Below are 13,869 nucleotides of genomic sequence, written 5' to 3'. Positions count from 1 at the left end.
GCTCGTGATGCGAGGACGGTCCGCAGGCTAATCTCAAAATGTTCCAGAGACGATGTTAGTCTCTGGTAGTGTGGAACTCTTAACTGCGGACGGTCCGCCACTGGGGTGCGGACGGTCCGCCAGGGTTTAACGGCTAGTTCTGACACGCATTAAATGCACTCTGACTCACTGGTTTATAACGGCGGACAGTCCGGTTTTTGAACCGCGGACGGTCCGCGACTTCGCAAAAAAGAGTGTAACGGCTAGTTTTTGGAGGGATGTCTATATATACCCAATGCCCGGCCATTGGGTGACTCTCTTGGCTATTTGGATAGCATTCTTGACACATTAGAGCTAAAGCATCCCTCTCTCACACACACTTGCTTAGAGATTGCATTTTTGAGAGTGTGAGAGCTTCCTAGTGCATTGCATCAAGAGTTTGAGCTTTGTGGCATTAGGGATACTTCAAGCAAGCGTCATCAACTTGTTACTCTTGGGAGTTGCCGCTCCCTAGATGGCTTGGAGAAGTGGATTTCGTGGAGCACCTCCAAGGAGATTGTTGAGGAGCCCCGATTTCGGTTGTGAGAGGTTTTGTGCTCACCTCACCGGAGTGGTGAAGAGCAACTCTAGTGGAATCGAGGTGTGGAGCGGTTCCTTGATTCAAGCCGGCTCAAGATTAAGAGGTTCTTGATAGAGGAGCGGTTGATTCTTGGAATCCACCTCAACGTGGATTAGGGGTGACCGGCAAGTCATCGACACCACGGGATAATTTCTTGTGTCAAGCGTGGTTACTCCTCTTGCTCTCTTTAATACTTGCTTTTACTTTGAGCAATTTACTTTACTAGAGCTTGATTTGTGTCTTGTCACCTTAGGTTGCAAACCCATCTAGAGATAGTAATAGCATGATATAGGGCTTTCCTTTGTTGCTAACTAAATTTCTCTAGTGTTATTGGTTTTAGATTTCAAACCGCCTATTCACCCCCCTCTAGTCGGTGTTCTAGATCCTACAGCCTGCTTCAGCGCCGCGAACGCCTCCACTGCTTCCTCGGTCCAGGTGAAGGCCTCCTTGCACAGGAGGCGAGTCAGGGGGCGGCGATGGTCCCGAAGTTCCGGATGAACTTGCGGTAGTATCCGCCGAGTCCCAGAAAGCCGCGGATGCCCTGAGCCGAGCGGGGCTCAGGCCAGGACGCCACAGCCTCCACCTTGGCGCTGTCCATGGCAACGCCCCCGGCCGAGATGACGTGACCGAGGTAGACGACCGTGCTGGACCCGAAGGAGCACTTGGAGTGCTTGAGGTGGAGGTCGTGGGCGCGGAGGGTGTCGAAGACGAGGCGGACGTGCTGCAAGTGCTCGGACCACGAAGAGCTGTAGATCAAGATATCATCAAAGAAGACGAGCACGAACCGTCGAAGGAACGACTGCAGGACGTCGTTCATGAGCACCTGGAACGTAGACGGCGCATTGGAGAGACCAAACGGCATGATGAGGAACTCGAAGTGGCCGTGGTGGGTGTGGAACGCCGTCTTCTCCATGTCGGCCAAGTGCATGCGCACCTGGTGATAGCCGGAACGCAAGTCCAGCTTGGTGAAGAACTTGGCGCAATGCAGCTCGTCGACCACCAGGATCGGGAACTTGTCCTTGGAGGTCTTGTCGTTGAGCGCGCGGTAGTCGATCCAGAAGTGCCAAATGCCGTCCGCCTTCATGACCAGCAGCACTGGCGCCGAGAACGGCGAGGTGCTGGGCCGAATGATGCCCTGGGACAACATCGTGGCGCACTGGCGCTCGTCCTTCTGCAGCTGGGGGTAGCGGTACGGGCGGACCGCCACTGGAGCCGTGCCCGGCAGGAGGTGGATCCCGTGGTCGTACGGGCGGGACGGGGGCAGCCCTCACGGCTCGGCGAAGATGTTGTCGTACTACTGGAGGAGGACATCGAGGAGGGGGCGCTCGGGGTCGGCGGCCAAGGCCCGCAGGCTCGGCTTGAAGATGTCGTCGCGGGGAGATCCAATCCCCCGCCAGAATACGCAGCTGCCGTGCCGCGTGAACGCCATGCAGAGGTCCTCGAAGTCCCACAGGATGGGGCCCAAGGTGCGCAGGTAGTCGACGCCGAGGATGACGTCGAAGCCGCCCAGGTCAATGCCGAGGCAGCTGATGGTGAACTCCTCCTTGCCGATGTGCAAGGCGACATTGCGGGCAACCACCCCGCAAGGCACGCGGTCGCCATTGGCAACCGTCACGTGGGTCTTGGTCGTCGATGTCGCCAGGCCCATGCGGTGCATCAGGTCCACGTGGACGAAGTTGTGCGTCGAGCCGCTGTCGAGGAGGGCCGTGAGGCGGTGACCGTGGATGTAGACGAGCAGCAGCATCGTATCCTCCATGCGGATGCCGGCGATGGCGTGCAAGGAGATCACCGGGGCGGCCTCCTCGGCTGGCAGGGCGTCGGCGGCGGCGGCCGCCGCGCTGTCCTCGCCGTCGGACGTGTAGTCGCTCACCTCCAAGAAGAAGAGGCGCTGGCACTGGTGTCCGCGGACGTAGGGCTCGTCGCAGTTGTAGCAGAGGCCTTGGCGGCGGCGCTCCACCATCTCCGAGGGGGAGAGACGGCGGAACTGCCGAGGCGGTGGCGTCGGTAGGGCTGGAGCTGTTGCTGCCGGAGCGAGCAGTGCTGGAGGGGCCGCGCGTGGCGCAGCTGGCGGTGGTGGGGGCAGACGCTGAGGTAGGCGCCCGGCACGCTGCGGCGGAACGGTCGACGTGGCAGCCGTACGACGCTCGAAGGACCGCGCCAAGTGCATGGCAGTCTGAATATCCTGGGGTGCCCGGAGATCGACGTCGACACGGATGTGATCCGGAAGGCCACCCACGAACAGGTCGGCCTTCTGGAGTGGACAGAGCTCCGGCGTATGGCACACTAGGGCGTTGAAACGCTCCTGGTACTCCTGGACGGTGCCGTGCCAAGGGAGTCGTGCAAGCTCCGAGAGGCGGTTGGTGCGGACGGCTGGACCGAAGCGCTGATTGGCGAGTTCCTTGAAGCGCTCCCACGACGGCATGCCCTCGTCCTGCTCGAGGGCATAGTACCAGGTCTGCGCCACTACGACCATGTGGTACGAAGCGAGCCAGACCCGATCCGAGGCCAGTGTACGCTGTCCTCAGAAGAACTGCTCGCAGCGGTGGAGCCAGTTCAGGGGATTGTCGACGCCGTCGTAGGATGGGAAGTCGATCTTGCTGAAGCGAGGAACACCCAGGCGCTCGTTGAAGCCTCCGGCCCCTGGCGCGGACGGCACACCGAACGCGGGGACGTCGAACGTAGATGGGATCCGCGACGGCGAGTGGGGGAACGGGATACTGGTGATGGGCAGGGAGGGCGCCGTCGTCGGAGGCGCCGTCGACAAGGTCGGGGCCGTTGACGAGGCGCTCGCCAGCGTAGTCGACCCATAGCCCGGCACTCCATAGGGCATGGAGGCGCTAGGGTTTGGTTGCGCGGACCAGCGCGCCTCCGCGGTGGCGATGCGCTCCTCCATGCGCGTCTCCAGGCCCTGGAGCAGCTTTGTCATCGCGGCGGTGAGGTCATCCACCGTAATCGGCGGCGGTGATGATGATGGGGGCTCTTCCCGTCACCTGGCATTGCTGATACCAGGTTGATAGGAACTGAGTTCCTACCGCGACCGCGAAGGTTGCAGGGGTGCTTGGATGGGGGGCGAGGCCTTGGGGGTTGCCGGCGGATGGGCGCCATGGCGACCAGGGTCGCCAAGGGGAGCGGCGGCGACATGGAAGGGGACGCGCGCGTGAGAGGGAGATCGCGAGGGAGAGAGAGACGCGAGAGTAGGGGCGGCCCCGTGAGGCCAACTGGAATCAATTCCCAGCCTGATCGGTTTTCATCTAGAGGAGAGTATTTAACTTACAAATTGTCCCATACTTTAGAAAAGCGAATAAAACCCTAAGGAAATAAATCGTGGCTCTCCTAGCCACTTGAGCGGCGCCCCCGGCGTTGGTACGTGATCCACGCCGGGACCGTCAGCTGCTGCGCCGGCTGGGCCTGGGCCGGCTGCTCCTGGCCCGTAACACCAGCTTCCTCGCTTCTAATGCCGATGCCGAACATAACCCCGGGAGCCAGCTGCTGGTAGAAAGCGAAGTCTTCGCCCGCCATGATCTTCTCCCCAGGCCTCACCTTGTCCAGGCCAAGCAGGCGCCTGCCGACGTCCTCCACGTGGCAATGCAGCTTCTCGTCGTTCACGACAGCAGGGTACATCGGGTAGCCGTCAATCTCCATCTCGACAGCTCCCCTGCATCTATGCACCACAGCCTGCCCTTCTACCACCTGAAAAGGGGCGGATTTCCAGTTCCTTCTGTATATGTGAATCCCACTATGCAGAATTGTTTATCAGAAGCACCTGGTATTCTGAGAATTAGGTACACGGTGGCGCTTATTTTTGAGAGGGAAACACTAATGCAGCTTTAATTTGTCAAGACAAGCAACATTGCCATGTACCACTCAGATAAAGAAACATGACTTGCCACGTTCATGCATGTGTATGGGCCAGTTACAAGTCTATAATATTAATACCATTCATCATATATGTAGATTGAAAGCAATTATCCAAGGAAAATGCATCAGTGCAGTCAGTGCTCTGGAGGTCCTAGTGCATTCAGAAGACAGCTATATTACGATAAAATAATTCTAATAAATTAAGTCGTGCATGATGCATGATCTTACTAACCTCTTCAACTCTTTTCTGCAGACGGTAGAGGCCTTCAGTAGTGTGCTCCTCAAAGTGCCTCCAAACTCAACAATTCCAGGGGTGGCATCAAGGGCATTTCCAGATTTGACATAAGTAACCGACACCACCTGAGCAGAATAAATATACATATACCTTTCAGGTTTATGTTACAAGAAGATTTTGGCCAATTGCATTCTTGACATACAAATATCGATATTCCCTTCAGGTTGATCACACTGTTAAACCTACTATGGGGTCCACTAGTAATAAGGAAAAAAACATCCTCTCAACTAGAGTGAGTTCAAGTGTAAACATGAGTAGCATGACCGTAATTGAGGTTTTTTTTAATGTAATTCTGTATAGTCAACAAAAAGAGGTTCCATATTCCCTTAAGGTACTCTGCATGAAATCAGCAATATTGGTGCACCGCGAGTGCCCAAAATCCACATTCGAACAAATGCAGGATCAAGTGATCAGTACTAAGTGGTCCATGTTCAGTTCTAGGTTAGGTGGTACTTGCTGAGAATGATCCTTATGTCTGAAATGCAGTGTTAAGTGCTAGGTGGTAGTTGCTGAGAACGATCCATTGATACTTATGTCTTAAAAAGGGTGAACTAACAACTAGCAAGTCAATGTTATTACAATTAGTCTGCATTATATGATTCTCCATCTTTAGCAATAGGGAGCACTATTAGTCTTCTCTAAAGGTATTACCATTAGCCTCCAGTTGAAAGGACACCCACCCGGGTTCGAACCCGAGCGCTCGCAGGTCATGTGAGTACCTGCCTAGAGGGTTCGATATTCCCCTCTCTTAAGACAAAACCAGGGCCAGGCCGACATCTTCACCCTAGATTTTTCAAGGTGTAACCAAGCACCAGTTTATTTATTTATTTTTTGAGGAAGTAACCAACACCCAGTTTAACTGTGTAAGAAGAAATATTGTTCTGTCCATTCTGATCTAGGTTTATTTGTAACACCTCTCTATAGTGCTCTAAAAAATCAGATAGCAAAATAGCATTACCAAGAAAAGTATCATACTTGGCTGTGAAGTGGATCATCTTCTCTGGAAATGAGCTGCTGTAGGGACAGGATGGTGAATGATGCAGCAACGATAGGGTCCACATTTAAGTGTGGGGTATCAGCCATCCCAGTTTTACCTTCTATTTTGGCTTGAAAGAAACACACAGCGGCTTGCGTAGGTCCTGGATGAGCTGCTATTACCCCAGTTGGTATCCGATAATCGACATGCATGGCAAAAATGGCTTCGACCCCATCAAGAGTGCCTTCTTTTATTATATGAGATGCACCAGCACCGCCTTCTTCAGCAGGCTGAAAAAGGAGTCTCACTGTTCCCTTCACCACAAATGAATATCTATTAATTAATCCATGCAAGTGTACATTATGCAAACCACATAACTTAAGGGAATTTGAAATATATGTAGTCAAACAAAGTTTTTTTTTAATCTAGTTTCTTGTTATTGGAAATTTTCTGGTCTTAATACCGCGCGCTATGTAGCATTAACCTCAGTTTATGCGATATTCTGTCAGAAATATCCTATCCACTAGATTATATTTAGGACAAAATCAAATTAAAAATATATTTGCCTCCATTTATTTAGAGGTAAAGAAACTCAATACTAGGATATGGAACCAAATTCTAGTAGCTGTTCCTACAGTCAGTGATAACATTGCAACTGAAATAAGGATGTCCATTGAAAATCAGGAATTTATCTGAGAAATAAAATTCAATGCGGGCCAAAAAAATCTGAACTAGAGAGCATATGTTATACAATGACTGCAGTGCTAGTGGATCAGGTAGTTTTATTTTCTGCCTCTACTCTAAGGTACTTAGTATAAACAAAACTTAAATTCATGAATGATTGAATTCGAGCAGGACTATAAAATTGTACTTTACCTTGAGCTGATCCTTACGCTGACTGAGCAACTTTGCTGCCCCCAGGAGCATCGCGGTGTGCACATCATGCCCGCAGGCGTGCTTCACCCCGTCCACTTTGCTCTTGTGCTCCCACTCCACTAATTCCTGTCGTCCGCAACCAACAGAATGAAATCAATCCAACCAAGCATCTGCCGTAGTCGTAAAAGCCATCTTACTGCTGTTCGCACCATCTACTGCTGTTCAATGTCCACACCCGAAGCCCCAGGTGGCCAGGACCCATGAGCGGCATCAGAGAGGGGAGAGAGGGTACAGGACAAAGGACCTGGAGCGGGAGCGCGTCCATGTCGGCGCGGAGCGCGACGAAAGGGGGCGCGCCCGAGCCAACATCAGCGACGACGCCCGTCCCTGCGACGGCGCGGTTGCGGATCCCGAGGCGCTCGAGCTCCTCGCGGACGAGGGCGCTGGTGCGGTGCTCCCGGAACGCGAGCTCCGGGTGCGCGTGGATGCGGCGGCGCGCGCCCACCATCCACTCCCGCTCCCCCCACGCGCGCCGCAGCAGCTCCTCCCCGTACTCCGCCGCCGAGGCGTGAGAGAGAAACAGGAAGACGAGCAGCAGGAGAGGACCCGCCATGGTTTCGCACCGGCACCGCTCTCGCGGCCGGCCGGGGACTCCGGGCAGGTGAGAGAACTTGGACTTTGCTAAGCTCGCCGGTGAAAACGGACGCTGACAGACCAATGGATGGACCGTCGGGGTTGTTTTTTCTTAGTCTTGACACCGATCGCTATGCGAATCAGCTCCTTTTTTCACCCGACTTCAGAAAAACATGACGACGAACAAAACTTCTCAGCAATCAATTCTGTAGTGGACAACAGGATCATTGTGCAAAACCAATTGCAATGACATATCAAGTTGAGCCAGCAGCTGTCACTCCATTCAGAAGTACTACTACTGAATAAACAGTACAGGTACAACGGAACTGAGAGCAATGAGGAAAGATGACCAGGCCCTTTATTGGTCAAATCTTACTAAAAATCTAGTCTCACTATGAAAACGATTCAGCTGAAATGGCATCTCACTTTCTTCAGCCCAATCCCCAACCGTCCGCACTGTGGGATAATGTTGCCTACTGTCTGTCTGATTGGCTGCATCTCTGTGAAGAACGGAATGACCCACAAACATTGTCGAAAACCTTTGTTCCTGGCAGCAAGCAATGATTGGCAGGCGCTTGTAAACCCATTCCTGAAAATCACTAGAGTGAATTAGCAGGAGAAGCGATCCTCGGCGAAGCAATAAATGATATCCAGATGAAAAAACAACAGGAAAATATTACTAGCGCAAGGATCACTTCCCAGATTCCAGTAGCAGCAGATGAGCATAGAGCCTCAGCCAAAAAATTAGTAACACTTCAACAGATGAGCTCCCGAAGGGGAAATTAGGTTTATTCAGTGCTTAGCATTCAAAAGAATTATATCTAGTGTATGGAATGTCGATACACATGGATAGTGAAATTTAAAATCAAGAATGCTTAGTATCAAGTCGAATGAGTATTAGTTAAAACACAGCCCAATACTTGTGTGCTTGTACTCCCAATGTTTACTATGATCTTCAAGAATTTCCCTGTCAACACTCTAGATTACTGGCCTGCCAAGGAGCACCAAATAAAATACCTACTGAGGCCACTAACTCTGTGTCTCGTTATTCCAGACAAACCCCAGCCACTTTCAAAACTACTGCACATGAACTTCTGATTTTAGTTCTTTGCTGTACGAAAACTTTGGACAAAGTTGTCTAAAGTTTGTTGACATACTAATTATCCTCCTCAAGAAGGCAGAAATGCAAGCAGCCTAGCAGAGTAGCAGTTCTTAGATTTCACAGTTCAGTTTCCATTAGTGCTTCTATATTTTTAGTAGCATCACAAAACACGCTTTTTAATCAACCATCATTTTCTTTCCACAACCTACCTAGAGCTGCATCTAGAATTAGCCGTTGGCCAAATCTGAAATTCTGAATACATTTGGTTGATTTCTTGTTATAGTGCATTTCAATCTCATCATCGTATTTGAAACCAACTTGACATTGATGATTTCTGGATAAAAATACCCAGAATGGCAATTCTCACTCACAATTTTACCATCAAATCTTTAATTCAGACAATAAAGTACTGCGACGAAACACGAAAGTAACTCACCTCCTACGCACCAAGCATGGAACTGTAGCAGTAGATTCATGGCCCCGCGCCGCCGCCCCTCGACGTCCAGCACCGGAGCGGCGGCAGCCTCTGAGGCCTCGCAACCGCCGCTCTTGCGGCGTCCTAGGGGCCACGACGGCGGCACGGGCCGCTTCCGCCTCTTGCTCCCTTGCAGGACGCAGTCCCGGAGCCCCTCCTCCACTTCCCCGACCATGTGCTCCCCCTCCCCGTCTTCCTCCGGCTCCTGGCCGCCCTCCGCCATGGGCTGATCGTCGCAGGACAACGCGGCGGCCGCGTCGAGTCTGGAGAGGAAGGAGCCGATGGTGGCGTGGGCGTCGCGGAGGGCGGCCACCACGACGGCGGCGTGGGAGGACGGAGAGGGCGTGGAGAGCGCGGTAGCGGCAGCCGCTGCGCGGTGGATGGCGGCGGCGAGGTCTGTGAGCTGCGGGACCTGTTGTGGCGGGAGATCAAGCTCCATGGCGACCCTTGGAGACGGAACTGAGAAGCTACGATGGCGGCGGAGACGAGGGGCGGTAAGAATCCGCGCCGTTTTCTGCGGTGCCGGCAGCTGTAACGGCTGGAAGGTTCCAGAAGTATCAGTACGTGTATCCAAGCTGGAAGTTTGCAAATGCTACCTTGAAAATGGCATAATTTAGTTTTTTAAACACTCTCTTCCCTTTCTTTATTTTTTTGCGAAATGATACCTCTTGTACTGTACTACTTCTAAACATTTTTCTTTCATATTTATAAAGGGAAAAATATTGACTCTGTTCAGTTTTAGACGTGGAAAATAAGTGGCAACATGCACAGAATGCTATTTATTTATTTATTTATTTATTTATTTATATTAACGAATCTGATGCCTTAGGGCAAGCTCCTTCCCAAGCATGCTCAGCGTCTCCCTAATCTGAAACACCAAACCAATGGACAATTCAGCCTCACTTCTGGCGAACAAAAATGAATGAAACGAGAAAAAAATATTTATACATCAATGGAAATGTATTTATGGCCTATCTGGATGTGTTAAATTAAGTGCTAAACTTTAGCACCTATTAGCACTCGTATCTCTTCTAAAATATTTAAGTATCTCTTCTAAAATATTTAAGTCTTGGCAAATGTTTAGCTCAGCCTATTGGCACTCTTGTTTAGATGGGCTAGTGCTAAAGTTTAGCATTTAGAGTATTAGTATTTGTATCCAAACACCCCCTAAAACTTAGCTATCAAGCTGCCAGGCAGGGAACGTAAGAAAAATGGCAGATTCAGTAACTACATTAGCTTCAACAAAAATTTGTTTCACGATGACATAACACTGCACCTGTTAAATTTACATGGACATGGTATTCAACTTGGTGAAACTAGAAAATTACCCAATGATAGTGTTGAAGAACTGGCGAGTAGTGATCCAGAACTTTGTATGTCTTGCTGAGAAGTCCCAGAAGTAGATCCACCTCATCGCCAAGAAGATCCACCTAAGGTTTGTGGCAGGCAAATTTAAGTATCTTTGGCCATGGAGCAATCGGCAGCAAGATGTTTTCTTATAATTTCTAACCTCTGCTTCTGCTGTTTGGAGGTCGCAACATCTCCTGGTGAAAGCCGTCCGGTAAATGAGTTCACTTTTTTTAAGAGAACTCACTTGTTCAACCAGATTCGCCAATTGTTTATCCAAGTCTCTCAATCTGGACAAGGATCAGATATCATTCTCCGATTGCCCCATGCCATGAAAATAAGGGAATGGAGACTCACAAACCTTAGAACAGCTGTTTCTAATTTTCCACAGGTAACAGCTTCAAAATCCATGGACATTGCCTGAAATTTTGTTGATCGAATGAGCATTTCCTTGATTGTGCTTTCAGGGGTCATGCTGAAACCTATATCTATCTCCCCTGTTTGTGCCTTCCTTTGGTATTCCAATCCGTCCTTAACATTGTTCTTAACTGAATAAGAGACATCATCTCTGACTGTTGACATTTCAGCCTGCTGATCACCCCCTTTTGAATTTCGCCTGTCGTGGTTTGCACCGAAACTTAAAATCTCTTGCTTCACAGGTACTCCATGTTGATCGGAATCTGGGCCTTCATCTTCAGTGGTTACATTGTTTTGCATCATCTCTTCTTTGATGTGTCTCTCACTATGAACCATTTCAGTTGCGCTCTTCGAAGCATTTAAAGTCTTGGCAAGAAAAACCGCATGCACTTCATCTTTGATTAAGGTCTTGATAAAATGATCAGCAGAATCAACAGCCAGTTCCTTCAGCAAGTCTGTGACTAGTATGCTATATATTTCATTCTGCAGTTCACTTCTCATGTCCACCTCGTCTCTTACTTCAGTTACCTTCTGCACATCAGCAAGAACATCCAGTTTCTTCAGCGAGTCTTTGAATATAGAGCCATATATCTCGCACTGCAGTTTACTTGCGATGTCCATTTCATCCTTCTCTTCTTTTAGTTTCTGTAAATCATATGCCTGAACAGCCAATTTCCTCACCAAGTCTCTGAATACTGCTGTATATAACACACATTGTAGATCAGATCCGACATCTGAATCAATCTTTACTCCTGTTAGCCTTTCAGCTTCCTCACGGTGGATACAATGCTCTCCTAATTGATAGCACTGTCTGCTATCTGACTTTCTGCTACCATATGCCCTCCTGACTGCAGCTGCCTAGTTTCATCCTCTGAAGATTGGAATTCTTCCAGGCTATTCTCAGTAGCGTCACTGTCATGATGCAACGTAGGTGGACGAGATCCTTCACCTGGAGAAGACGTGCGATCGGATCCCACGTTGATCTCCCTGACAAAACCCTCCACAACGGCGCTGTACATCTCCCTCTCTGCATCCATGAGCCACTGCTGCTCATCCATGGCCGCCCCCAGCGCGGAGACCGACCTCTCCATGGCGTCGAACGATGACGCGACGCTGTCTCTGACGACGCCGGCGTCCAGGACCATTTCCTGAAACTCCATGAGCAGCTGCGCCATGCCGTAGAATCCCGAGAGCCCCTTGACCCCTTCGCCCTCGTGGCCGGCCTCCTGCAGCCTCGCCATGGGCGACGCCTCGCCGCTCACCTTCTCCATGAGCGCTGCCAGCGTGGAGCTCGCGTCCTCCAGCCTGGCCCTCATCCTCGACATCTTCCGGATCACCGACACCCTAAGCTCGCCGAACGCACGGCCGCACTCCTCCTCAGCGCCCTGGCGCCCGGCCGCGGGCGGCGTCTCGCGGCCGCGCGCCGGGGCGAGTTCCGCGCGCTTCCGGCGCATGTAGTCTCGGTCCGCCTCGGCGACGGCGAGCTCGGCCTCGTCGAGGCGCGCCTGGATCTGGTCCCGCGTCTCGAGGAGGTCGTCGAGCAGCTGCTCCTGGCCGTCGTCGTCCTCCATCTCGCCGCGCACGAAGCGGAGGCACCACTCGAGCTGCATGATGGCGAGCTCGGCGAAGCGGAGCTTGTGGAAGAGGCGGTCCAGGTCGCCGTCCTTCCAGAGGCTCTTCCTGTAGGCGTCCTCCATGGCGGCGTTCACTAGCCCCACCATGATGGAGTCCACCGCCTTCACCGACACCCGCAGCCGGGAGTCGAGGCCGCTGAAGAAGGCGTCCATCGCGCGCCACTGACGCAGAGCCCGGACCGCCTAGTCCAGCGACGAAGCTGCGTGCTCGGCGATGGATGGCGAGACTCTTGCGCGCGCGCTCGGGAACGCTCGGAATTCTGCGGGCACGACACGACGCCGCCATGTTGTGTTCGTGGCTTCGTGGAGAGGACGCGCGCATGCTGCTGGTCTTCCGAGACCGAGATGTTTGCTTCGCGAGCGGACATGTGTTCGCGGTGGCCTGGCCGCGCGGAACGGAGCACCAGCAAACGGCGCGAGACGCGCTCCGCACGCAGCTTCTCACCTTCTCCGATCGAGGAACGGAGCCGCCATTGTTGGCTCCCCGCGCGCTGCGAGACGACATCTGAGGATGATGACCGAGTCCCGGCCCGTGCGAGTCTCGCACGATCTGGACCGCAAGTGGCCGATCCGACGGCTGTCGGAGACCCAGGGGTGGACGGTATCTCAAATACCGTCCACCCCTGGTCGGCATTTGGAGCGCGGCGCGCCGGCGCGGTGTGGTGACCAAGTCTGCGGCGTGCACGTTGGAGTGTGTGGCTACAAGCTTCATAAAATGGACCGGACCGTGAGTCCGTACACGCTGCTTCACCAGGAATTCGGACGCCGTCCCGTGGTCCGCCTAGATGTGGACGCGGCCGCTCGCGCCATCGCGGCGGAGGTCCGGCCGCCCCCGGATGCACGTCCACCGCGCTGCTGCCTCCACCAATCGTCCGGACACAAGCGTGCGAGAAGGAAGAGCCGCATGGGCATGGCGGAGCTTTAGCGGGCAGCCAGAAAACGCCGCCCAGACCTCGGAGGCGCGGGGCAGCCGACCTCAAGACGCCGCCGCTCTCGCCGTCTCGGTGCAGCGGCGTTGCGTCGAGATCGTTGCTTGGGAAGACCGACGCCGTCTCTTCGCCATCGGCTGCGGCGGCATGACCTCAACCCGTTCCGTCAGACGACAGGCTCAAGCCCGAGTACCACCGCTGCGCCGCCATCGAGGTCGTCGTCGATTGGCGGACATTTGCCATCGAGCCTGAGCACCGCCGCCGCGCCGTTCTTCTGGCGGGTCTCCACCGTCCTCGACGTGGAGGATTAGTTCTTGCAGTGCAGGCAGCCGGAGTGCTGACCACCGGCAGGTGGTGGAACGGTGAGCACAAAAGAAAGATCCAAGATGGATGCCATGTCCGCGGTCGATCGTCGGACTTCCGTGCCAGCGGCACCGCGTCCCCACCGACGAAATCCTCTTCTGTATGCAAGGCTTCTACAAGAAGTTCAAGCACGAGTTACGTATTCATATCCTGTCTCTCCTTTTCGGCAGAAGCTACTCTCCAATGTGCTCTATAGGGATAATAAAATCCCTAAACTCTGAATTCACCAATAAATTTCTAATGAAAATGGAGTGTATTGGCTGGAATGCATAGCCAATTTGAACTCTGAACTAGAACGGACATGCAAAGCAGTGAAACACTCAAGCCTGTCACGTTCTGTATCCATCGGCGATTAGGGCCCTGCAT

The 13,869-nt window shown here is 52.7% G+C and overlaps 1 protein-coding gene and 2 pseudogenes across 1 annotated transcript; all 3 read right to left on the bottom strand.

Annotated features, from left to right (window-relative positions):
• Positions 1–3,793: 3,793 nt before the first annotated feature.
• LOC120682127 lies at positions 3,794–7,360 on the bottom strand (annotated as a pseudogene).
• A 100-nt stretch (positions 7,361–7,460) lies between these two features.
• Positions 7,461–9,362, bottom strand: LOC120682128. Its single transcript, XM_039963883.1, has 2 exons — positions 8,775–9,362; positions 7,461–7,825 (listed from the first exon to the last, which is right to left on the bottom strand). Exons 1-2 carry the CDS (start codon positions 9,250–9,252, stop codon positions 7,710–7,712), a joined length of 594 nt encoding a protein of 197 aa, XP_039819817.1. The 5' UTR covers positions 9,253–9,362; the 3' UTR covers positions 7,461–7,709.
• Positions 9,363–10,063: 701 nt separating this feature from the next.
• Positions 10,064–12,773, bottom strand: LOC120682124 (annotated as a pseudogene).
• Positions 12,774–13,869: the final 1,096 nt, after the last annotated feature.

Source organism: Panicum virgatum, chromosome 7N, assembly GCF_016808335.1.
Source record: "Panicum virgatum strain AP13 chromosome 7N, P.virgatum_v5, whole genome shotgun sequence".
Classification (NCBI taxonomy): domain Eukaryota; kingdom Viridiplantae; phylum Streptophyta; class Magnoliopsida; order Poales; family Poaceae; genus Panicum; species Panicum virgatum.
Note: the sequence above shows the minus strand (reverse complement) of the source record. Positions and strands in the feature narration are given on the sequence as shown.